This window comes from Budorcas taxicolor, chromosome 18, assembly GCF_023091745.1.
Source record: "Budorcas taxicolor isolate Tak-1 chromosome 18, Takin1.1, whole genome shotgun sequence".
In the NCBI taxonomy this organism is placed as follows: Eukaryota; Metazoa; Chordata; class Mammalia; order Artiodactyla; family Bovidae; genus Budorcas; species Budorcas taxicolor.
In genome coordinates this window covers 57,806,953-57,832,864 of record NC_068927.1, presented here as the reverse complement: position 1 = coordinate 57,832,864, position 25,912 = coordinate 57,806,953, and the positions used below count along the sequence as shown (strand labels likewise).

General features: G+C 54.9%; 1 protein-coding gene across 1 annotated transcript; it reads right to left on the bottom strand.

The window, feature by feature from the left end:
• Positions 1-503: 503 nt before the first annotated feature.
• MYBPC2 (myosin binding protein C2) lies at positions 504-25,856 on the bottom strand. Its single transcript, XM_052656085.1, has 28 exons — positions 25,705-25,856; positions 24,523-24,615; positions 23,890-23,976; positions 23,586-23,734; positions 23,153-23,270; positions 22,065-22,113; positions 21,822-21,881; positions 19,377-19,570; positions 18,997-19,129; positions 17,366-17,490; positions 16,836-16,941; positions 15,520-15,692; positions 13,301-13,466; positions 12,036-12,142; positions 11,767-11,796; positions 11,177-11,316; positions 9,932-10,091; positions 9,731-9,835; positions 9,113-9,301; positions 8,530-8,664; positions 6,823-6,990; positions 6,576-6,664; positions 6,257-6,452; positions 5,978-6,117; positions 4,588-4,747; positions 4,068-4,204; positions 1,957-2,143; positions 504-635 (listed from the first exon to the last, which is right to left on the bottom strand). The coding sequence occupies exons 1-28, from the start codon at positions 25,721-25,723 to the stop codon at positions 625-627; spliced, it is 3,426 nt and encodes a 1,141-aa protein (XP_052512045.1). The 5' UTR covers positions 25,724-25,856; the 3' UTR covers positions 504-624.
• Positions 25,857-25,912: the final 56 nt, after the last annotated feature.

Genomic DNA, 25,912 nt, shown 5'->3' with positions numbered 1-25,912 from the left:
CTCTTTGACCTACTATGGCTGCCACTGAGGCCAGCCCAGCTCTCCCTGCTCACAGTGGCTCCTCCCAAGAGGGCTGCCTCCAGAGGGTCTTGGGTCCCCCTGTAACTGCAGTTGCCATGGCAACACGGTGAAAGTGAAAGTCGCTACGTCGTGTCGGACCCTTTGCAACCCCATGGACTTAATCCATGGAATTCTCCAGGCCAGAATACTGGAGTGGGTAGCCTTTCCCTTCTCCAGGGGATCTTCCCAACCCAGGGTTCGAACCCAGGTCTCCCACATCACAGGCCGGTTCTTTACCAGCTGAGCCACAACGGAAGCAACATGGTAGCCTCCCTAAAGTAGCTGTTCCCAGATGGCAGCCTCGACATGGTCTCCTTCACCAGAGCTGCCTCGCAATGGTGGTTGCCATTCCAACCCGGCTGCCCCACCGCCCACCCCCAGGTGACTAAACCTATGGGAGAAGAAAGGCGGGGCCACAGACTCAAGAAGGACAGACACATGGGTGTCAAGACAAGAAGACTACCATCTTCTCACTTATAATTTGGGAAAGGGAAACGTGTCCGGGGAGGTCTGGGTTAGGGCTCAGCAGCCAGTTAGTCATCTTGTTAGGTGGAGGACAGAGCTTCACTGTGGCACTGTGGGGGGGAAAGAGAAGAGGGTGGTAAAAATTCCTGTGCCCCCCACCCCTGCCCCAGCCTCTGCCCTTTAGATTCACTTGGCCAGCAGAGGGAGTCAAGTTTTCCCTTCCCCACCCAGCTGGACACCAGGTTAACCCAACTTCATCGAGCCCTTGATTCCTGTAGTTTTGAACCCCAAGCTGGCATGTTCTGACTTCCGAGCAGCTGCTAGAGGCCAGCCCTCACTGGAATCCTGAAGAAGGCATATTTCTGAGCGGATTCAATAGTTGATAAGGGGACAGCGGAACACTAGGAACTGGGTCGGCCGGGCAGGGCGGTGTTTTAAAATGACAGGCAGGAGGTGCGTGGAGAATGGGCCCTTGTCTGCTGGGCTGTCATCACAGCCGGGGGGCGTCCCGGCCAGGGAGGGACCCTGGAGGCCTATGTGAACGTCAGCCCCCTCTGAGGGACTTGGTGAGCGGCCTCCCCATCAAGTATCGACTGGGGGATGTGTGTTGGACGGAAGCCCGAGGCAGGAGAGAGAATGGCATGTGCAAGGTCCCAGGGGCAGGAGAAAGCACAGCTGGTTTGTCCAACCCCCAGCTGTTCAGTGTGGCTGGAAAACGGAGGGCACCAGGAGGGGGAACCTGAGGCTAGAGAGGGCCTGGGGATGGCAGATTCAGGACCCTGACACCAGGCTGAAGGGTCCCAGGGCTGCTGGGGGAGCCCTAGGAGGGCTGTGCGCAGGTCAGCCGTGGGTACAGAGCGCCCTCTAGGGCCGGGGGGTGGAACTGGAGAGAGACTGGAGGCGGGGTGTAGGGGGCTGGGGTCTAATTCAGGAGGAAGAGGACAAAGGAGGCTGAGGCTGTGGGGCAGAGAGGCAGGGACGGGAGGCACAGAGCTTGGGGACAGGCCGTGGAAGGGGGCTGTCTTCCGGGCTCTCCCGGCCACCCCCCGCCCCGGTCCTCTGCCTCTGTCCATGACGGTTTCGATGCTGTGTCCCCACACCTCCCCAGCTGCACCGGAGCCTTAGTGATCATTTGCTAAGCTCTTCGCATCCTCATTCACCTCTTATTTGTCCTTCAGCTCCTCTGGAGAACCTTAGACTCCTGCCCAGGAGGGGTCAGGTGCTACCCCACCCCACGCCACCCCCAACACCCTGTGATGCCTCTGTGCCCCGACATGGCAGTGTCCCTGCTGGGGCCTGAATCGGCTTCCCAATCGTACTCCTAGAGGGCGCAGGTCTGCCCCGCACCGTCAGCTTTGTAACGGCCGTGGATGAGGGCCAGGCGGGTGCAGCATAAGGCTCCACCCCCGCCCCCCCAGCCCCCAGGCTCACCTCGGACTTCCAGCTTGCACTCGGCCAGGGCCTCCCCCAGCTCGTTGACGGCCCGACACGAGTAAGTCCCCGAGTCGAAGGCGGACGGGCGGCGGATGTTCAGCGTCAGGACCCCCTGGTGGTTGGTCATCAGGAACTTGGGATCTTCGCGGATCTCCATCTTGTTCTTCATCCAGACCACCTTGGGCTGTTGAGCGGAGCAGACAAGGAAGCCGCGTGACGGAGGCACAATGGGGCCTTGGGAGGCAGTGTGGAGTCTCCTTTTGGCTCTCCCACCCCCTTATTTTGACTGGCTGATCGTGGCTGGGTCCCTTCTCTCTGACCCCCGTCTCCTCTTCTGTAAGAGCAAGAGCTCCCCCTTGTGGTGGCCCACAGGCGCTATGTGATTTGGCCCCATCGGTCCTCTGCCCTCACCTCCCGCCCTCTCCCTCCCTCTGTCCAACCGATGGGCAGCCTTGCTGTTCCTCAGACCGGTCAGGTCCCCAAACAGCACCTGCCTGCCTTTGAGGTCTCCGCTCCCATGTCACTTCCGGGCCCTAGACTGGAACAGGAATGCCTGCTTTACGCTCTCACAACGGCCTGGGCTTCCCTAGCAGACTCTCCACCCTTTCTGATTTCCTTGAGTAATTGATTGATTTGGCTGCCTCGGGTCTTAGTTGCGTCATGCAGGATCTTTTGCTGTGATGCACAGACTCTCATTTCGGAGCTCAGACTCAGTTCCTCCTTGGCACGCGGGACCTTAGTCCCCCAACCAGGGATCAAATCCTTGTACCCTGAATTGTACGGTGGATTCTTAGCCCATTGGACCACCAGGGAAGTCCCCACCCTTTGTCATTTCATTGTCAACCAGGTGGCACTAGTGGTAAAGGACCCGCCTGTCAACTCAGATGTAAGAGACCTGGGTTCGGAGCCTGGGTTGGGAAAATCCCCTGGAAGAGGGCATGGGAACCCACTCCAGTATTCTTTACCATCCAAGCCCCCAGGGAAGCCCCCATACCCGTATTCTTGCTTGGAGAATCCCATGGACAGAGGAACCTAGCAGGCTACAGTCCATAAGGTTGCAAAGAGTCAGAAATGACTAAAGCGACTTAGCACGCACGCACGTGTGACTTCAGAGGAATGGCCGTCTTCCCCAATGAAAAGGAACTCCTTGTTCAATTCACCAGCACATACAAAATCTCTGAAATATGTGTGTTGAAAGGATGAAAGAATGAATGATGTAAATAAGCAAATGAAGTGAATGGATGAACTGAATAAATAAATGAATTGGTAGGGGAATAAATGAATGGGATGAATGAATAAATGGAGTTAGTGAATAAAACAGTAAACAGCAGTGAAGGAATCCATGGTAGGCCTACTGGGGCTGATGCTAAAAATTGGAGTTACACCAGGAGATGGCAAAATGTGTCAAAAGGGTCAGGCAGTCAATGATTTAGGCTTCCTGAGCCCTATGGTCTCTGAGCCAGAGACAACACACAAACTAGTGTGAACAGCCATGTTCCAACAGAATCTTATTTAGCAATGTGAAAGCAAAGTAACAAAAGAAAAAAAAAGGATAAAAAAATCTTATTTCGAGAAACCAGTGGCTGACAGATTTGGCCTGAGGGCCATAGTTTGCAGCCCCTGGTCTAGGTGGGCCCTTGGGAGTTCAAGACTGCAAGTATCTGCATTCCCAGACAGCAGCCTGGAAACTGGACAGGGCCTTGAAGTGTTAGAACCCCTCCACCCCAAAATTCCTGTTTTCCAGGGAAGTCGGAGTGTAATGAACTGAGATTTGTGCTCCAGCTAGAGGAGAGAGACAGGAAGTGAGTGAAAAGCAAGCAAATCCTGGGGCTTCCCTGGTGGTCCAGTGGTTAAGACTCCACACTACCCCTGCAAGGGGCACAGGTTCAATTCCTGGTTTGGGAAGCTAGGATCCCCCCAAGCCAGGTGGCACAGACAAAATTAATAAATACAAACAAAGGAAACACTTTTCACTAAAAGTAAATCCCATGAGCAGACGAGAGAGAACTCAGGGAGGAGAAGCCCATGCGGTGAGAAGGCAAGGAGGCTTCACCCTGGAAGGTGAAGATGTTCCCCCAGGGTCACACACACACACACACGCACGGCACCTTCGGGTGGCCTCTCACGGCACAGTTGAGAGCTGCAGCGTAACCAGCCACCACCACCCGGTCGATTAGAGGCGTCAGGAACTTGGGGGGTGTTCGGAAGTCGTGTTCCTTGTACTCGGGCAACTTGAGGGTCATACCTGGGGGAGGGGAGATGCACCTGTGAGGGGACCGACCCTGACTGTCTCCGACCACCTCTCCTCCAGCACCAGGTGCCATCAGCTCTGAGTCCAGGAGGGGGATGATCAGAGGAGTCAAGTACAAACCCCAGAGAGGCTGTATATATGACAGATAACCAACCAGGACCTACTGTATAGTATAGAGAATGCTACTCAATATTCTGTAATAACCTGTGTAGGAAAAGACTCTGAAGAATGATGAATATATGTATATGTAGAACTGAATCACTTGGCTGTACACCTGAAACTAACACATCATAAATCAACTATACTCCAAAAACAAACAAACCCAGAGAGAGACGGGGGACCAGGACTGGCCCTGAGCAGGTGGGGGGTGGCCAGACCTGTCTTGACGATCCGGGCTGTGTTCTTGGAGACGCCAGGCAAGTCGCTGAGCCCACAGATGTTTTCACTGTAAACTCGGAAATAGTACTCATTGCCCATGATGAGATCGGACACAGTGCAGGAGGTGTGCCGGTTGCGCTCATAAACTGTGAACCACTCCTGCAGCACAGGGGACAGGGAGGGGCCGGGAGGGTCAGGGACACGGACCCAGGAAGGGCGTCAGGAAAGCAGACGCCTCGCTCACAGAACCTGCCCTTCCCAGCAGCCCTGTTCACAACGAGCAGGAGGCGGGAGCAACCCGAGTGCCCCTCAGCGGCTGAACGGACAGGCAAAACAAGGTCCAACAAGGTCCGTTCCAGCCAGGGACTGGTAGGGGAATTCCCTGGCGGTCCAGTGGTTAGGACTCTGCTTCCACTGCAGCGGGCAACAGGTTCCATCCCTGGTTGGGGAACCAAGATCCCACAAGCCAAGTGGTATGGCCAAAACTAACCAAACAAACATGGCACTCAGCCACGAAAAGCAGTGAAGCGCGGACACCAGCTGCAACGTGGATGAACCTGGAAAACATGATGCCGAGTTGAAAGGAGCCAGACACAAAGGCTCACAGCGCGTGACCGTGTCCAGACGCAATGCCCGGGATAGGAAAATCCACAGAGACAGGATAAAGATGGGGGGCTGCCAGGGGCTGGGTGGGGGGAAGGGGAGGGACTGCTTGATGGACACGGGGTTTCCGTGCCAGGTGATGGAAATGTCTTGGAATGAAATAGAGGGGGTGGTTGCACAACAGTGGGAAGATGGGAAATCCCTCTTAAAAATGTATGCGTGCTAAGTTGCTTCAGGCATGTCCGATTCTTTGTGACCCCATGCATGGACTGTAGCCCGCCAGGCTCCTCTGTCCATGGGGATTCTCCAGGCAAGAATAGTGGAGTGGGTTGTCATGCGCTCCTCCAGGGGACCTTCCCGACCCAGGGATTGAACTCGAGTCTCTTACGTCTCCTGCCTTTGGCAGGTGGGTTCTTTACTACTAGCACCACCTGGGAATTTTCGTTAGGTGACTTTTACCTCGATAAAAAGAAAAAGAAAACCTATTAGAGTTCCCCTGGTGGCCTAGTGGTTAAGACTCAACGATTTCACTGCTGTGGCCCAAGTTCAATCTCTGGCCAGGAAAATAAGATCCCACAAGCCACACGGTGCGGCAAAAAAAAAGAAACCTATTATTATGCACCAAATCTAAGCCAAAAAGTCTTTCCTCGCGGCCCCGACCCATTCTCCCGGATCTCTCAGCGCCTCAGTTTTCCGCAGCTGGGAAATGGGAACAGCGCGCCTGCTGTAACAATCTCCCTAGCTTTTCTCCCCTTACCCTCACGCCGCCCCCGGCCCCTCGCTCACCATGGTTTTCTTGTCGGCTTTCTGGACGAAATACCCGGTGATCTCACTGTTGCCGTCATCCCTGGGGGGCTGCCACTCCACCAGCGCGTTGGTACCCCACACCTCCTTCACCATCACATTCTCCGGGGGCCCTGCCTTTTCTGGAGGGTGGGTGGGCTGTTAGAAGTCAGTCCAAGCATCTCTAAATGTCCCAACCTCCTCCGTTCCAACCTCCCCACTTTCCCGCGTCCGGCTCATTCTCCTCTCCTCCCCTCCCCTCCCTGCCCGCGGGCCGCGCACCCACAACCCGGATGCGGATGGTCGCCGTGTCCTTCATGTTCTCGATCTGCACCGTGAGCTCGTACTCCCCGGAGTCGGAGCGGGCCGCCTGGCGCACGAAGAACACCGTGTCGAAGTCGCTGGTGCGCACGTGCACGTGGGCGGTGTCTATGGGCGCCCCGCCCTTGGTCCACACCACCTGAGGCCTCGGCTTTCCCTGCCCGGGGAGGGGCAGGGTGGGATGCGTTGGTCAGCCTGGGTCTGACCCGCAGGAACTGACCCCTCCTCACCCCTGCACCCCGCTCCGCGCCCCACCCCCCCAACCCGCAGCTCGACGCACCTGGAAGGGGATAACCAGGTTGAGATGCTCCCCGACTTTGCGGACGTAAGTCTGGCGGAGGTGGCGGGGTAGCCGGATTTTGGGTTGCTCTGAGGGTACAAACCCAGGGAGGGGCTCAGCGCCAGGTGGGGGTGCGAGGGGACGTCCTACGGAGGTACAGAGACTAGGGGCGACGAGGGGGCGGCCCTAGTGACCACACCAGCTTGGTCTTTTGGAGAGCAGGGTCAGGGGGTCAGGAGGTGCTCACCCACAATCTCCCGGATGGTGACCGGCTGGGCCATGGTGGCCGGCTGGCTGCGGCCCGCGATGTTGACCCCGACCACGCGGAAGGTGATTTTGGCTCCTGTGGGGAGATTCTTGACGGTGAAGCCGCAGCGCTCCACAGGCTCCGTGTTAGCAGGGATCCACTCGTCAGCTATGAGAGAGGAGACAGGCTGGGGAGCGTCCTTCAGGACCTTCCTAGGGACCCCCTCTGGTCCGTGTCCCTTCAGCGCCTCCGGGCCCCACCGCAAGGCCTAGCTGCAGCTGACATTTCTTGAGCTTGTCTCAGGACCAAGTCGGAGCTGATTAATGTTAGTTCATTAATTCCTGCCTCCGCAGTTATCCCCATTTTAGAAGTGAGGAAACTGAAGGTCAGAGAGGGTAAAGACTTGGGAGTGGTAGTTCGAGAGGGCCCCCTGGGATTTCCTGCCTCTGTAATAGGTGACTTTCCATCTTGGTTTCTTTGCAGGGGGTTGGTGAGCTACTATGGATCAGAGCAAGAGTTGACAGGGTGAACTCTAACAAAAGTAGATTCTGAAACACAGATTGGGGAGGGGAGGGGAAGGGGAGGAGTGGAGCAAAGAGTGCTGGGAAGAGAAAGGGAAGAAATTGACCAGAGTCCAAGCATCCATCATTTACGTGCATCCCCGGATGCGGTCATCACTGCATCCCATCAAGGTGGGAACTGTCTTCGCCATTTTTAGATGAGGAAGCAGAGGCTGAGACTTGCCCAAGGTCACACAGTTAAAAAGTGTAGGGTAGGGCCAGGACTGGAACCCACATCTGTCTGACTTAAGGCCTGGGATATGGCATCACTGTCTTCTCTGTGAGAGGACCATGTTGGAGACATCCCAGAGCCCAGGCACTGAGCCTGTGATGGAGTCACGGAGCTGTTGACACCAAGAACGGCTCAGTTTGTTCAGTGAAGGATGGAGGGTGAGATGTGTGGAAATATGGATGGATGCATGGATGGATCGATGGATGGACAGATTGACAACAGGTTGTTAGACGGTTAAATGGTCTTGTAGGCAAACAGAGGGATGGAAAGCAGGGAGGGAGAGAAGAAAGTGGTGAAGAGATAGATATAAGGATGAAAAATATGTTACTGGTTGGGTAGATAACTGGATGATCCAAACAGTTTTCAGATGAACAGAGAGATGGCTGGATGGATGACTGGGTCGTGAAGAGGCAGGAAAGAAGGAAGGAGGGAAGGAAGGGAGAGGGAGCGAGAGAAGGAAAAGAAGGAGGGAGAAATGAGGGAGGAAAAGAAGAAAGGAAGAATGAAAGACTGATGGGATGGCTAGATGCATGGATGAATGGATAGAACCGAGGAGAAGGGCGTGCAGGGAGTAATAAGTACTTGGATGGATGGATGGATGGAAGGTTGGGTGGGTAGGAACATAGAATTGAGGAAGGGCAATAAATCCTTGGAGGATGCATAAATGGTATCGCTGTACAGAGAATGTGTGTAGGAGAGGAAGGAAGGAAGTGGGTAAGGAGAGAGGGAGGGACAGAGGACAAGCTGGTCACTGGGGGCCTGGCTTGACCCATCCCATCCCAGATTCGAGCAAGCACAAACAGAAGGGTGGCTCACTATGCCAGAGATCTGCCCCAGGAGCAGTCCCTGGACTGGACGGCCACTGGGGCTCTGCCTGCGTCACTGCCCCCCACCAGGCCAGGCGGGGTGACTCACAGCCCTCCACGCAGTACTCGATCAGGTACCCATCGATGCCGCCCGCCCCGATCTTCTCTGGGGGCCGCCACTTGAGGGTGGTGGTGGTGTCAGTCACGTCCTCCACAGTCAGGTGCTGCGGTTCACTAGTGGGCGCTGTACGATTCCAGGGAAAGGGGGTGGAGTTAACGAGGGCTCAGGGGTCAGAGCTGGAGTCTCTGGTCAGGAAAGGGATCAATATGGTGACTCAGAGGTCAGCAAGCAAGGATGTGGCATTGCCGGTCTTGGGCAATGGGATCCAGGGATCGTGAGGTCTCCAAGGGCAGGGATGGGTGTCAGCATGGTAGGTCAGAGGTCAAGGACACATTCAGGAGACAGCACGGAGTCCAGGATCATAAAGGTGAGTGGCGGATGTACTGGGTGGGGAAGAGATCAGAAGAGTGCATGGGGCTGGGGGGTCAAAGCCTTGAGTTGTTGGATGAGAGGGACAGAAGTCAGCAGAGTCGAGAGACTGCAAGGCCTGGATGTAGGGTCCAAGATCAGTGACAGGCGGGGCATGGGTCAGGGTGGGCAGGGACTCGGGGAGGGTGCAGAGAGGCATCACCAATAGGCATGAAGGGCTTGGTGTTCATGCTGGGCTGGGAGACCCCAATCGCGTTGACAGCAAAGACTCGCATCTCGTAGAGGATGCCCTCGATCATGTTGGTGGACTCGTAGGTGGTCTCCGTGAAGACCTCGAAGTTCAGCTTCATCCAGCGCTGGGAGCCCTTCTTCTTCCGCTCCAGGAGGTATCCTGGAAGCCCCCCACGGCAGAGAGAAGTGTGGGCAGTCATGGGGAGGCTTGGGGTCACAGGTCAGTCGGGGGGCAGTCAAGGGCGCAGCAGAAAGTCACATGACCCAGAGAGGTCTGAGGCCATGAATGTTAGGGTCACAGAGCAGGTAGAGGTCACCCACGTGGGGCCAGGGATCAAGAAGGGTCACAGGTCATGAATCAGGGGGTCAGGGGTCACGGAAAATCCTCGGCTGTTAGCGAAAGCCAGGATTCCCAGGTCACTGGGGAGGAAAGGACGACAGGAAGGCAAGGGGATGGTGAGATGCTGAAGACGGAAAACCATGTCTCCAAGGGTGGTCACTGAGGCTGCTGAGGACTCTTGGAGGTCAAGGAGAAGTCGGGGAGCGGGGGAGGTCAGCGGTCATGGCCCTTTGGAAGACAAGCACTCACCGGTGACCGGCCGTCCCCCATCGTACTTGGGGGGCTCCCAGACCAGGACGGCCCAGTCCTCTCCAACCGAAGTGACTCGCACCGCCTCCGGGGGGTCTGGGACATCTGGGGAGGCAGGGGGTCCAGGCAGGATGGTCAGAGGACCCCTCGGGGCTTTGGGGGACCACCCCCTGGCTCAGCCCCCAGGACCCCCGCGCTTACCCACAACCTTCAGGAGGATGGAGGCCACGTCCTCGCCTGCGGGATTGGTGACCTTGATGGTATAGCGACCCTCATCGCCTCGCTCTGCGCTCTCGATCACGAAGCTGCTGATGTCGCCTCGCTGCTCGATGCGGACCCTGCCCTCGGTGCCCGTGAACACCTGAACACAACCACCAGGTGGCCTCCATCTGCTTCTCTCCAGACCCAGACCGGCCTCTGCCCCTGCGCTGCTCAGCAGTCTCCAGGGGCTCCCCGTGGACCCAGCCGCAGAGGACCTGGTGGGCCCGCCCCCAGCCTCATCACCACCCCCGCTGCCTTCCTCACCCTCCAGCAAACACCACCCTTCATTAAACACACCAGACTGTCTCATCACCAAGATGTTACAGAGCTGATCCCTGGGACGTACGATGCCCTGACCCACTTCTCGACCTGCTGTATCATTACCCATCCTCTAGAACCCACCCAGAAGTCACCTCTTCTGGGAAGCCCTCTTGGATACCCTCAGGAAGGTGTGTGTGGCCCCAGCCTCTGAATCCTCGTAGTTTCCGGTACCTCCCTTTAGCTCAGCCCCGATCACCCTGGACTGTGACTCTTTGGGCACCGGTCTGCCTCTCTCCACAAGTGCAGGCTCCAGGAAGGCAGGGATTACATGTGATTCCTGGTTGTATCCTCAGTGCCTGAGCACAGAACCTGAACCTCGGGGCGGGGGAAGGGGGGGCGCTTTGCTGAGTGAAGGCATGAATGAAGACTGAGTCAAGTCTCTCCATTTTACAGAAGAGGAAACTGAAGCCCAGAGGAAAGAAGAAAAACTGAACTGTCTCAGGGCCTGGAACATACAAGATGAAAATATTCATTGCATGGATGCATAGATGGATGGGTAGATGGATGGATAAGTGGACTAATTCATGGATAAATGGACAAATGGGTTGATTGTTGAATGAACTAATCAATTAATGAACTGATGAATGGAAAGATGGTTAGATGGATGAGTTGATGAATGGCTGGACTGACTGATGGATTACCAGGTTAACGGATGGATGGATAGATGGAGTACCCATCATGTGCTGGGCCAGTACCATGTGATGAACAAATATCATCTCCAGTCTTCATCTCTCTGAAGAAGGAATCATACTCCTCATTTTACAGACAATGAGAGCGAAGCTCAGAGAGGGGAACCAGCTTGCCTAAAGCCACCCAGCAGGGCTGAGAGGGAGAGGTCAAGGCACCGGGGAGGCCGCACCACACCTCATCCTCCTTCATCCAGGTGGCAACAGGCCGGGGCTCCCCGGTGATGGACACATCCAGCCTCAGCTTGTTTCCGGCCACGACCACGACAGAATTTTCCGAGGTCTGCCCAGAGCAGTCCAGGTGGATTTTGGGTGGCTCTGGTGGCAGAGGAGAGAGTCTGGGCAACTTGGGAGTGGACAGCTGGGCCTCCTAACCCCTCCAGAGGATCTCCTGGGAAGCTGGGTTCCAACAGCCTTAGAGAACAAGCGGTCTAGGCCCCCAGCTCCCTCTTCCCTCAGATCCAGGATCCAGACCCCCAGCCCCTCCCCCCTCACACCCAGGGGTCCAGGCCCCCAGCCCCTCCCAACTCAGACCCAGGGGTCCAGCCCCCAGCCCCTCCCGACTCAGACCCAGGGGTCAAGACCCCCAGCCCTTCCCGACTCAGACCCAGGGATCCAGCCCCCCAGCCCCTCCTCCTGCAGACCCCGGGGTCCAGGGCCCCAGCCCCTCCTCCCACAGACCCAGGGGTCCAGCCCCCCAGCCCCTCCTCCCACAGACCCGGGGGTCCAGCCTCCTGCTTAAAGACCATAGCAGCCCCTGGTCCTTACCTTGCTTGGGGACGTACTCCACCTTGATTTCTGGAGGATGAAGAAGACCAGATGGTTAGGTCTATGGGGCCCCTCATGCCCCCCTCACACCCTGGAGGCAGAGGGGAGGGCCTGGTGTCACCCTGGGACCTGGGGGGTGGGGGTGGATTCAGGCCCACGACATCCCACCTACCCTCTGTTACCCCCCAATGTACAGTTAGGGCAACTCAGTCCTGAAGGGGAGCATCTGAGCCCCCCAGGGGAGGTGGGAAACCCAGAGGCACCCGCACCCAGGAAGTTGAGCTTGGCCGAGAGGGACAGGGCATAGCCATCGGGCACAAACGTGTAGTCTCCCTCATCCTCAGGCCGGACGTCATCAATCACCAGCTTGTGGATCCTAGGGGAGGGCAGGGCAGAGGTCAGCCTAGGTCGTCCTGGGGACCACCGTGGAGAAACACACTCCGCGGTACAATCCACGTGCCCAACGCAATGCTAGTAACTGGAACCCAATCCCACTCTTCTCCTTACTAGCTGTGTGACCCTGGGCAAGTCACTTAGCCTCTCCCTGCCCCTGATTCTTCACCTATGAAGCAGGGGTAATGTTGACAGTCTACGAGGGGGTTCTTGTAAAGCATTCAGAAGGCTCCCCAGCACACGGTAACGCGTTAGCATTGACTCTCGCCCTTGCTGACACCACCAGCAGGCAGCGGTCCTTACACAGAACCCAGAGAAAGGCTACGTTCTGTCAAAAGCTGCTGTCGGGAGACCCACCGGGACACAGTGTTCCTACAGATTACCAGGTGTTGATGTCAGGCGTCCACCTGCTATGCTTTGAATTTCTGTCCTGTTTCCCTAGCTAGACACCGTCCCTTCCAAACTAGTTCCCTTTTTTTTTCTTTCTTTTAATGTTTTCCGCATCACACGGCATGTGGGATCTTAGAGCCCCAACCAGGGATCGAACCTGTCTCCTGCGTTGGAAGCATAGAGTCTTAATCACTGGACCACCAGGGAAGTCCCCTCCCTACCAAAGCCGACTGCAAACATGGCCACAGATTTCCCTCCCTGGAGTGGTGACCCCTGCAAGGAAACCTACAGGTTGTGACCTCTTTTGTCCCTTAGGAAACGGTAGGAGTGATGCAGGGACAGCACACGGCACTCAGAGGCCCTGTTGGCTTCTGCTCTCTCGTGGGACACCTGTGCCGGCCACAGGAACATGCCAGGACCAGCCTCCTGGGGGATGAGAAGTCCCATGGACCAGATGGGAGCAGCCCAGCTATCCTAGCCGAAACCCTGAGTGAGTCCAGGATGATGGCCATCCGAGATCAGCCAGCCTTCAACCACGCCTGAGGCTCACAATGAAATAAACCCCTGTTCTTTTTTTTTTTTTGGCAGCACCACACAGCCTGTGGGATATCAGTACCCCAACCAGAAACTGAATCCAAGCCACCGCAGGGAAAGCACCGGGTCCTAACCACTGGACCACCAGGGAATTCCCTAAACCCTTGTTCTTTAAAACCATGAGGTCTACGGGCCACGTGCACAGCGCACTCCGTACCTCCCCGTGTGGGAGATGGTGATCCGTTTGCTGGGCCGCACCTCCACCCCGTTCTTATACCACTTGCCCGTGACCTTCTCATCGGACACCTCACACTTGAACACAGCCTGTTCCGAGGCCTTCACCGTCAGGTCCGCAATGTCCTGCAGGACTTCCAGCTGTTTCTCTGGATGGGGAGGGAAGGAGACGGGGTCATCGAGGTGCAGTCTGTCCGTGCGAGGATTCGCCAACACCCACTATGGGCCAAGCACAGTCTCTGGCTCCGGGGATCCAGCCGTGAAACAACCCAGAAAAAAAAATCTGTAGGTTTCACGAGCCCACATTCTAGTGGGGAGACAGATACTGAACGGAAAACACATAAACCAAAAACTGGAGGGAGTGCTGGTTGCTTGGATGGTATCACCGACTCAGTGGACCTGAATTTGAGCAAACTCCAGGACATACTGGAGGACAGGGAAGCCTGGCATGCTGCAGGTCGGACGTGACTTAGCGACTGAACAACAAGAAGAGGGAGTGACGAGGCCTAGGGAAGGCAGGGAGGCTGCAGAAGGCCCCCAGGTAAAGGGCGTGGCTTGTGCAAGGACCCAGCACCGGAAAGCAGGCTTATCAACTTGGAAAACAGCCAGCAGGCTGGCGCAGAGGGAGGGAGGCAGAGGAGGGAGATGATGCAGGCAGGGTCAGACCCCGAGGGCCACAGACAAGGCTCTGCATTGACTCTGAGGGAGGTGGAAAGTGTTGCCAAGATGGCTGGGGTCTGACTTTTTTTTTTTTTTTGATTTTAATTTTTTAAATAAAACAATGCACTTGTATGGCTTAAAAATAAAACGATAGGGGCTTCCCTGGTGGCTCAGTGATGGGGAGGCCGGCTGCCAACGCGGGGGACACGGGTTCGATCCCTGGTCTGGGAGGATCCCGCATGCCGTGGAGCAACCAAGCCCGTGCCCCATGACTACTGAGCTTGTGCTCTAGAGCCCGGGAGCCACAACCACTGAGTTCCTGAGCCACAGCTAGGAATGCCCTTACATCCCCGAGCCTGCGCTCTGCAACAGAAGCCAGCACAGTGAGAAGCCCGTGCACAGCAAGGAGAGAAGAGCCCACGCAGCAATGCAGGCCCGCGCAGCCAGAAAAATATAAATATACACAATTATGAAAAAAATAAAATGATAAGAGGATGTAAGTGTAGAGGGGGAGGTCGCTCACCTCCCCACCGCCAACTGTACAGGGCCCTATCCAGTCTCCACGCAGCCAGCTCACAGCCGTAAACGCAAAGATGTGCATACAGTTTCCTTCCTCCTTCCTTCCCTTCCCTCTTATCTTTCTTCCTTCCTCTCCTTCTTTCTTTTCTTTCCTCCCTCCTTCCCTCTTTCCCTTCCTTCCTCTTTCCCTTCCATACAAATAGTGGCATATTTGCTTCTTCGCCTAACAATATATGCTGGAAACCCTTCCAAATCAACAGAGTTCTTTTTATGGCTACAGATGGATATATCATCATTTATCTGGCCCATCAATGATTCAAGCTTTTTTTTTTTTTTTTTTTTTAAGAATTACAGGGGACTCCCCTGGTGACTCAGTGGCTAAGACTCCATGCTTCCAATTCAGAGGCCCCATGTTCGATCCCTGGTCAAGAAGCTAGATCCCACATGCTGCAACCAGAGTTCACATGCCTCAACTAAAGATCCCGCAGTGACCACGAAGACCCAGTGCAGCAGGATAAATAAAATAAAAATATTTTTTAAAAAAAGAGAACTACAGGCTCACAGGAGTGTGTGTGTGTGGGGGGGGGGGGGTGGTGACATCTCTTGTAAATGTAGTCACCTGTACCAGAAATTGACATGGGTCCTATCCCGTGAGCTAGACCACGGAATGCATCCCGTTTCCGTCGTCCGACATTTTACAAGGATTGCTCTGGCTGGCATGGAGGTGGGGGCACAAGTGTAGAAACAGAGCGAGCAGCGTAGAGACTCTACTCCTGCACCAGGCCAGGCATAAAGGGAGGGAGACCTGGGCCAGGCGTGGGCAACGGAAGTGGAAGGAAATTGTCAGATTCAGAATATCCTTTGAAGGTGGAGCCCCCAGGATCTGCTGGTGAATGGCATGTAGGGTAGGAGGGAAAGAAGGAGTCAGGGAGAGCGCCAAGACTTGGGGCTTGGGCACCTCGGAGCTGTGTGTTGAAGCACGCGCAGCGCGGCCCCTGCCCCAGCCCCCGGGCGGCCCCGTACCTTCCACGATGAGCTCCGCCTCACACTGGTCGCCGTTGGTCATGACCTTGTAGTGCCCCTTATCCTCCATGGCCACTTCCGTGTAGATGAGGATGTGACGCTTCCCATCCTTCTTGAGGCGGTACCTGGCCTTGAAGGAATCCTCCCGAGTCAGTTCCACGCCGTCTTTCAGCCTGGGGGGAGGGGGAAGTGAGGAATCCGTTTGGCCCGGCGTCTGGATGTCAGAGGTGAGCCAGGGGTCAGACAGTCTTGAGCAAGAATCAGGGGTCAGAAGAGAAATCAAGAAAAGGAGGAGAGAGAAAGGTTGACAGAGGTCTAGAGTAGATGGGTCACAGGTCAGAGGAGAAAATCAGGAAGAAGTGGTCACAGGCCACAGGACTTCGTTGGAGATCAGGAGACAGAAAATCGGGTCACAGTAGAGGTCAGAGTATAGAGGAAGTTCAGGGTCACCGAGATATGGCAGATATTATGGCCTCAGAAAATGGTGCTTCCCTGCCTGCGCCACTCCTCCCACTTCACTTCTACTTCCTCATCATTTGAATATCAGCTCAATTGTCACCTCCTCCAAGAAGCTTTCCCCGACCTCCTGAGTCCCTCTCTCCTATTAAAAAATGGTTACAGCATCAGTTATTGCTCCTTTGATATACTTGTCAAAATAGAACGTTGATAATTATTTGTGTGATGACTTGATTAATGCCTCTGTCTCCAATACACACACACACACACACACACACACACACACACACACACACACACACCATGCCCCAGAAATTTGCCAGATCATAAACAGCATAAGGGCAGAAGCCATGTTGATATATTTTCTCCTCATTTTATCTCCAGTATTTTGAAGTGTGCCATCACACAGTAGGTGCTCTATAAATACTTGTTGGGTGGGGGAATAGATGTAAGAATGGATAAATAGATGGATAGATGGGTGAGTGGGTGGATGGATGAGATGGATGGCTGAATCAGTGAGATGAATGGGGGGGGGTGGATGGATACGGGATAGGTAAATGGACAGACAGATGGATGGATACAAGAGTGAATGGACCAAACGATGGATAATTGGTTGAATGGGTGAATAAATAATTTGGTGAATCAGAAATAGCAAGGATCCAGAAAAAGACCTGGAAGAGCAGAGGTCAGAAGTTTCAGGAAGAGGGCATGAGTGACGATCAGGATTTATAGGGAAAGGCTGAGGTCTCCCAGAAACCTGGGCAAAGGTCTGAAGCCTTCAAGAGAGATCCTAAAGGCTGAGGCTGAGGCGAAGACACTGTGGGCATCCGTATGGAGTTCAGGGGTCAAGAGTCACTTACCACATGACTTGGGCACCTTCTTCTGACACCTCCACTGCCATTTCCACCCGATCGCCCACAAACACCTGCTGGTCCTCCAGGGGTGTGACAATCAAGACTGGGGGTTCTAGAAAGAGACTCACAGATTTAGAGAACAAACGTATGGTTCCCAGGGGGAAGGATGGGGAGAAGGAATAGTTAGGGAGTTTAGGATGGAAATGTCCACACCGCTGTATTTAAAATGGATACCCGAGAAGGACCTACTGAATAGTACCTGGAACTCTGCTCAATGTTATGTGGCAGCCTGGATGGCAGGGGAGTTTGGGGGAGAATGGATACATGTACATGTATGGCTGAGTCCCTTCACTGTTCACCTGAAGCTATCACAACATTGTTTGTTAATCTGCTATACCTCAATACAAAATAAAATGTTTTTTTAAAGACTGGGGATTTTGTGGGCATTGGGAGAGAGGAGGTCAGTAGTCTCCTGGTAGCCCCACAGGAGGCCAGTAGCCCCACTCCCCAAGCTCACGCCCAAATCTCGGCCTCACCTTTGACGAAGAGCTCAGTGAAACACTTCTCGTCTTTGACGACGACCTCATAAGCAGCATCGTCCGCCAGTGTGCACTTGTTGATGGTAAGGATTCGCTTCTTACCAACGTTCTCAAACACGTATCTGGGGCAAAAGTCTCAGCTCAACCCAGGGCACAGAGGGGATCCTCCATCCACCCATCTATTTTCAGGACAAGCCACTCCTCTCAGAGCCAAGTTGTGTGGGAAAGGGGTCAATGGTCCAAGTTCTAGTATTTAAAAAACCACGGCGGAGATGCTAACTGTCCACCCATCCACCTTCTTTTCAACCCACCTAAAGAACTACATTTCCCAGACTCCTTTGCAGCTAGGATGGCCACACTGCCGAGCTTGGATCAAGAGAATGTGAGTGGAGGAGACGGGCATAACTGCTAGGTCATCTCTAATTTTGTGATGCTTGTTCTAGACTTCTCTCCTTCCCTCTTCCTATCTGATAGATACAGTTGTGCCCATGACCCAGTTTCAATCATTCAATGAGGACAATGCCATAAGAAATTTTGTATCCAAATATGCGAAACCTGGATCTAGGTCAATCAGCTAGAAACATCTTTCTCTCTGAACTACCCTGTTCTGGGGACGCTTTGTTATAGCAAGTTAACCTGTATCTTAATTAACATAACTTGTCATCACATCCCCAGTGCTCACGATGAGAAATGTAGAAAACACAGCCAAGGGAAAATTAATAAAAGTAGAACCCATCCATAATTGTTCTGCCAAGAGATAATTGCTACAAACATTTTGACCTCTGTCTTTTCAATCTTTTTATATAAAATCTATATGCAGATTTACATTTTGTGTAGCAGAAATGAGAACTCTTCTTCTGCACATAACACTAACCTTCAACAGCTTCCCATGTTAGTGTCAACTTTAGAATCTTTTTTAGCAACAACACAGCACCTTAGGATGGAATTGTATGCTTTGGTTGTTTTCCATTTTTTGCTACAGCAGCAATCGATCCAGTGAACATCCTTGCAGCTAAATATGCATAACCATGATTAGGCCCTTATGAAAAATACCTAGCATTGCACAGCCTAAAAGTGAACACACTACCCTTTTGGAGATTTGCCAATACACATTCCCACCACCAATCTGTGGACCAGTTTTCCTACGTCTTCTCCAGCACTAGGCTTTATCATTTTCTAAAGTCTTTGTCCAATTGGAGAGCAGAAAGACCATTGTTTTTTTGTTTTATTTTCCGGTTTCCTAGCCCTGAGGCATGTGGGAACTTAGCTCCCCTACCAGGGATCCGAACGGACACCCCTTGCAGCAGAAGGTGAAGTCTTGACCCCTAAACCACCAGGGAAGTCCCAAGACCGCTGTTTTTATTTGTGTTATTATTATTGGTGATGGTGTTTGTGTTTGCAAAGTCGAATATGTACTTAGTGTATCAGCCATTTGGGTTTCTTCTAACTGAATTCCTGTTCTTCATTGCCTTTGTCTATTTTTCTACCCAGGTATCAATATCTGTACTTTTCATATGGATGAGGGAGTGCCCTTTCTGGGTTAAGAGTAGCCAGTCTTATTTCTGGACTCTTCCTCTCTCTGGGACTTGGATTTCCCCCCAACCCGGGCTCTACCCCCCACCACATACTTGCTACTTGGTTTGATTTCCTGGCCGTTCTTGAACCACTTGAGGGGAAGGTCTGGGTTGCTGATCTCTACCACCAGCTTGATCTTGTTGCCTTTGTCCACTTGGTAGGCTGGATCCAGCTTCTTTGTGAAGGCTAGAGATGGAGGGATGTGAGTGGCATGGAGCTGAGATGTTCTCAGTGCTCTGAGCCATCAAGGCTCCCCCCCTAGGCCACCAAGGTCAGAAACCCTCTTATGAACTTGGAGGCCCCTGAGAACAGGGCTCTCTGTTACTCTTTAGAGTGGGACCTCCCAAAGATAAGTCCAGGGTCTGACCATTGGCTGCCCACGATGCTGGAGTCCCCATGGGCAGGGCCCTTCTGCCCTCAGACCAGCACTGACCTGCGCTCTTCTTGACCTCGACCTTGGCCTTCTTGAGCCGCTTCAGCATGCCCCGGAGGTCGGTGATGCCATACTGGAAGGCAATCCTCTCATACTCGCTCTTCTTCGCCCCTTTCAGGAGCTCCCAAATCTCTGGCGGGATGCCGAGGTCATCGTCATCTTTCTTCTTTTTCTTCTCCTCCTCAACCACCTGCCTGAAGGTGGGGAGAACAGGTCGGGGGCACTAGGGAGGTGAGGAAGTGAGGGTCTCCCCCTGCCTTCTCCTCCCACTTTCTGTGTCACTTGCCCTCTCTGCGCCTGTTATTCCTTATCCTGTCCCACCTGGTCCATCGCCCAGCCTCCTTCCTCCCTGGCCTCCTGACCTCATCCCATCTCTTCCCCTCCAGTCTGTCCCCTCCTTGGCCCCCAAGGGCTATTTCTGAACCCTTACATCAGAAGCCATCACTTCCCTGTTCAAAACTCCTCCGTGGCTCCCCACTGCTCTAAGGAAGAAGCCCCAGCTGCTAAGCCTCCCAATCACAACCTCACCCTCTGACCCATCCCCACTCCCCCCACTACCCAAACCACCCTGCTTGCCTTCTCCTGAATGCACTGGGCTTGCTCCTGCTTCCCTGAGCCTTTGCACAAAATGTTTTCCTGCCTGGATGACCTCTCCATCTGCCCTTCATCCTACAAGACCGAGCACCAGAGCTCCCTCCTCCAGAGGCACTCCCTATACTCCGAGCATAGCAGCTGCCCTCACTCTGGGCTCTCACAAGGCCCTCGTGGGACCATCTCTCTGACCACACTAAACAGTCCTGGTCTGTGTCCGTGTCTGCTGGACCAGACCCATCCTCCCAAGGCAACGAGCAACCCAACATCAAGGAACCAGTCAAACTTCTCTCTCTCCCCTGATCTGAGCTCAGGGCCTGGTAGACGGGAGGCCTCAGAAGATGTTTGATGAGTGAGAGAGTGAGTGAGTGGATTTCTGGAAAGAAGGAAGGAAGGGAAGGGAACAAAGGAAGGATAGATGAGTGAGCAAATTTGGGGACATGTGACTATCTGGATTGATGGGCAGAGCATTAAGTGGGGGACTGATATGTGGGTGGAGAGTCCATGGATGGTTAGGCTGATGGATGAACAGGTCAATGGATGGATGGACTGGTAGAGAATGGATGGCATTAAGATAGGTGGATGGGTTGATGGAGAACAGCTGAGTGAGTTGGGAGGAGCTGGCTGGGTGAATATGTTGATGGAAGATGGCTGGGAAGATGAATGTCTGGGTAAAGACAAACAGATAAACCAATTGGTAGATAGAATTGTTGGCGATTTCATTACGGGGATTGATGAGTGAATGGAAAGACGGATATATGGGCCAGCAGATAATGAATAACTGAGTGACTGGACAAGCATCATGTTGAATCATACAAAGTGACCAATATTCAATCTTTTTTTTTTACCTACACAATAACAATTGCATATAGATGAGTCTTGGAGAAGGAAATGGCAACCCACTCCAGTATTCTTGCCTGGGAAAATCCCATGGACAGAGGAGCCTGGTGGGCTACAGTCCACGGGGCCGCAAAGAGGCCGACATGACTGGGCCATTAAGCACGCAGCACACAGATGAGTCTAAGAGTGATCCGGTGGATGGGTGTGCCACTGGAGAGCTGAACCGTTGCTAGAGGGAGGCCTGGCTACATGAGGAGGTAGATGAGTTAGGATGGGTGGGTGGGATGTTGGACTCAGTTGAAAGAGAGATGCAGGTGCAGATAGAGTCACAAATGGGAAGGTGGATGCAGGGTAGACGACGGATGGTGGAAGGTGGATAGACAGATGCCTCAATAGGTAGGGAAGTGGAGGATGGAGTCAGTGGGTGAAGGACGAATGAACAGGTCAGTGAACGAGGGGCTGAGTGTAATGGCCAAGGCATGGGTGGACAGACGGGAAGATGGTGAGTAGATGAATGGATATGTGGGCAGAGGGATGGGCAATGGGTATGTAGGTGGAAAAGTGGATCTGTCGGTGGATAAACAGGTGGCTGGTTGGATGAACAGAGCAGTGGGCAGACTGATGAGTGGGAGGGTTGATTAGTAGATGGATAGATAAGTAGCCGGTTGGATGGTTGGATGAGTGGATGGACTGGTGGGGAGGTGAGTGGACAGGTGGATGAATAGGTGAATCAGAGCCTGAGTGGACAGGAAGGTAGATGTGAGGGGTGATGGCTTAGAGGGTGGGTAGGCAAGCAAACTGATGGGCAGATGATTGGTTGGGTGGGGCTGAAGGTAAAGGTGTGAGTGGATGGGTGGATGGACAGGTGGCAGGGTGGGTGGGGGGTGGGTAGATGGAGGGGGGATGGAGTCCCAGGATAGCAGTGGGGAAGCAAGGGGGGCAGGGGAACCTCACCCACCATCTTTCTCCTTGAGCCCCCATCTCTCCTTTCCATGCCAGGCAGAATGGACTCACCTCTTCTTCAACAGCCCGCTGAAATCCAGCTCACCCGCGGTGTCTGACTTTGCTTCACTCCTGTGGCCATTGAAAGGAAGTGTGGACCTCACTAAGGTCCCGACTCTCAGGCTTACCCTGGATCCCCACTCCTAGGCTTCCCTGATCCTCCCCTTCTCCCGCAGCTGCCCCCCAGGGGAGACCCTCATGGTACTTGGCACCAGGTCACACCCCTGCTGCTCCCCAGGGTCCAGGGTCACTTACGATCGCTTGAAGCTCTCTAGACTCTGCCCAGCGGAGTCCTGACGGGGTGCTGGGGAGGTGTGATGGGGGAAGAGAAGATGAGCTTGGAGGCAAAGCCTGATCTAAGACCAAGAGTGCCCCTCCCTCCAGGCCTGCACAGCCTCCTCCAGGCCTGCACAACCTCACCCAGGCCCCCTTCCCTCCATCTCGTGGGCCAGCACACCTTCTCTCTCAGACCTGGACACCCTCTGCTTGTAGAGTCGTTTCCCTGCCGTGTACCACCCTCTCTCAGCAGCCTGTATCCCCCAGCTGAGAGCCTTCTCCCCAGGCGGGGGCAACCTCAGCACCTGTGTCCTCCATATTTAAGCTCCCCCACCACCTGGGCTGAAGAGTCCTCAAAATCTGTACACCCTCAGAGCTCCACACATGCCCCCAAAGCTGTGTAACCTCCCATCAATCCTGTACACCCCCACCCTCAACCCGTTCACCCTTAGACTCACATGAAATAAACAATAGACAATAAAACGGAAAATACATTTGAAAAACAAAACTTGGGACACCCTCACTTCTCAAACCCTTACTGCCACTCTCTCAAACCTGTGTGTTGTGACCCTGGAATCTACACAACTCACCTCCTAAGCCTCACATGCACACCTCCAAAACCTGAACCTTTTCACCCCCAAATCTCCACCTCAACAGGCTCTAAGATGGTAGACTCTCCCCCCAATTTTGAACGGCTTCCTTGGTGGCTCAGGTGGTAAAGAGACTGCCTGCAATGCAGGAGACCCAGGTATGATCCCTGAATCGGGAAGATCCCCTGGAGAAAGAAATAGCAACCCACTCCAGTATTCCTGCCTGGAGAAGCCCATGGATGGAGGAGGCTGGCAGGCTACCATCCATGGGGTCACAGAGAGTCAGACACAACTGAGCAACTAATACTTTCACTTCCCTTCCAGGTTGGAATACCCTGATCCCTGCCTCTGTGCTCCATCCGCCAAAAACCAGGGCCCACCTCACCCCCACCTCTACACTCTATCCCTACACCTGGCTAGCAGATCTGCCCCCTTACCCAGACCCAAGACCCTTGGCCCCCAACCCCACCAGCATACACTCCACGTCGATGTTGAAGGCACAGCTGTCACAGAAGTCCTTGGCTTTGACCTCTATGCGGTAATCCCCGCGGTCCCCCAGTACCACCTTCGTGATGTGCAGCTCCTCCGTGTACACCTGGGGGCCAGGCCAGGGGTGCCAGTGCATGTGACGACTCCCGGTGCCACACCATGCCCCTACAGCCCACCTCACCACTCTCCAAGTCCCCCCAGGAAGGGCCAGCTGTCTCCTCCCATGCCTGGACAATCTTGACCTGTGGGGGCCCACATCCCTGACCCTGAGAGCTCACGGGGGCATGCACACCCCGTGCCCAAACGCAGCCTGCTCTTACCGGAACATTCTCCCCTCTTGCCCCACACAACCTCTACCGAGCAGCCCCGCACAACCTCCACCCCTGCCCCCGACGCCCTCGCCTCCCCATGGGGTCCTCACATTGCTGGCGGCGTCGTGGGACTCCTTGAAGGAGAATCGGGCACCGCTCTTGCTGCCCAGCTCCAACCACTTCCCCTTGAACCACTTGACGGCCGGTTTGGCCGGCAGCTCTTTCCCATTCAACTTGGCCACGATCACAGTATCCTTTCCTGGGAGGAGAGGGGAAAGGGGTGGCAAAGGAGGGTCGGGCAGGAACCGTAAGACCCTACAAAGCGGACTGGGACGCTGGGAGCCTCCGGCCCCACCTCCCTCAGACTCAGGAGCCCCCAAACCCCCACTCCCTCCTCGCGCAGGCCCCCCTCACCATTCTCCACCGACACGGAGTCTGGCTTCTTCAGGAAAACGCCGGTGGGCTCCTCCGCGGTGGGAGACTGGTCTTCGGGTGGGGCTTCTGCTCAGGAGATAAGACCCGGGGTTGAGGTTGGGGGTCTGAGGCGGGCCGGGGAGGGGGGCGGCAGGCCATTTGGGGGGCGGGGTTTAGAGCGAATGATAGGACCTTCTTCTGCACGGCATCAAAAAGACCTTGGAGGCAAAATGGCTTTTCCTGACCTGGGAGAGACCAACGTGTCATCCAGGTGTGTGGGTGTCCAGGCTCCCCCACCCGTTTGGGCCTCAATTTCCCCATCTGAGATCCGGATGGTCTTAAACTGGGGCTTTAAAAGGGTAGGAGAGGTGTCAGGATGGGCTGGGGCGTTCAGAGCTGGGCGGGACTTGCGGACGGATCGGCCAGTTGCTGGAGGCTTGACGGCCAGGCTGAGGGGCTAGGCTCCGCCTTAGAAGCACTGGGGAGCCCTGCAGGGCTGTGAGTAGGGGAGGGCGGTCAGCCCGGGAGCTGTGGGGAGGACGGACCGAAGGAGAGGGCCGGGAGGTACCACCCGCGAGGCTGCGGGTGAGCCGCCAGGTTCCGCTCGGCCCGCGGGAGCGCCATCTATCTCACCTGTAGAGGGCGCTGCACGGGCCTCTTTAGGGGTCGCTTCCTTGGGAGCCGGCTTGGCAGCAGCATCTTTGCCCGCTGGGGCCTTTTTGGCCGCTGTGAGGCAGAAGACATTCCCGGTTGAGCACGCGCTCCGTCTTCTCTTCCAGAACCCCTGAGCACAGGCCCCCGGGCCCCGCCTCCTTCAGATCCTGGAGTCCAGCCGTCCAGGTGTAAATTTATCTCTAATCCGAGAGTCTGTGGATCCGGTTTCTCCTTCCCCTCCCCGGGGAAGGCCTTGCCTCATCCACCCGGGCCACCCGGCTCTGACCTTTTAGGTCTTGACGGTATAATTAGCTCTTCCTCTGGGTTGGAAATCGGATACTGGTGCTGACCATAGCATCTTTCATACGCCCTGCCTGCTGGAGCCCAGCCCGACAGGACCCCAGCTGCAGCAAGGGGCTGGACACCCACCCTTCAGCCTGGTTGGCCTGGTACCAGCCGACTGGACATCCCAGGAGGAAGGGTCCTCTCTGGGGGCTTGTATCTCCTCCATTCACTGCTTCATAGAGAGGAAGCCCCATCCCATTCGCATATTAAAAAATGCCCCCCAGTCCCATTCAAAGAAGGGCCCCGAAAACTGTACACAGAGAAAGGCTCTCCAGCCTCTATATGGAGAAAGTCCCCTAATTCCTACACTGGGAAGCCCCACACCCCATCCAAAGGAGGGGCCCTCATCTTTGTACAGAGAACTCGCCTTACCACGCAGACGGGGACCCCTAATAACTAGACACACAAGGACCGGCCCTCATCTCCCTGCAGAAAAAGGTCCCAATTCTCACTCACAGAAGTGACCCAGGTCCTTTTCCCAGAAGACCGCATCCTTAAATGTAAAGGACCCGATCACCCCGCCAAAACCCTGCAGTCTCCAGCCGCAGGACTTCCATCCCCGTGGAGGAGGAGAGAGACTGATTCACAGAGAATCTCCACGTGCACCCAGAGATAAGCCCCCAGCTCCCTGCAGAGAAAGGAACCCCCGCCACCACAAAGGGAAAGGGAATCACCCCCCGCCACACACACACAGGTATGGGACCCTCCCCTCCCCAATGGGAGAAGACACCCCATTCTCTCAGCCCCACGGAAGGAAGAGACCCCAGTGAAAACAGGACTGCGTCTCCACAGAGGGAAGGAGTTCCCCCAAGCCACCTGGTTTTGCCTCAGGCATGACGTCGGACCTCCTCCCGCTCCTCCGACCGCAGCGGTGTCCCGATGGGCCCTAGGGAGGACAGGTGGGCCCCCAGGGGAGGCCCTTTAAGGAGTCGGGAGACTCCCAGGAGGCTCCGGGAGGCATAGACGCGCCTCTCCACCCCACCCTCCCCTGCCGCCCCACATTCCGCCTGTGTGTTCTAAAAGG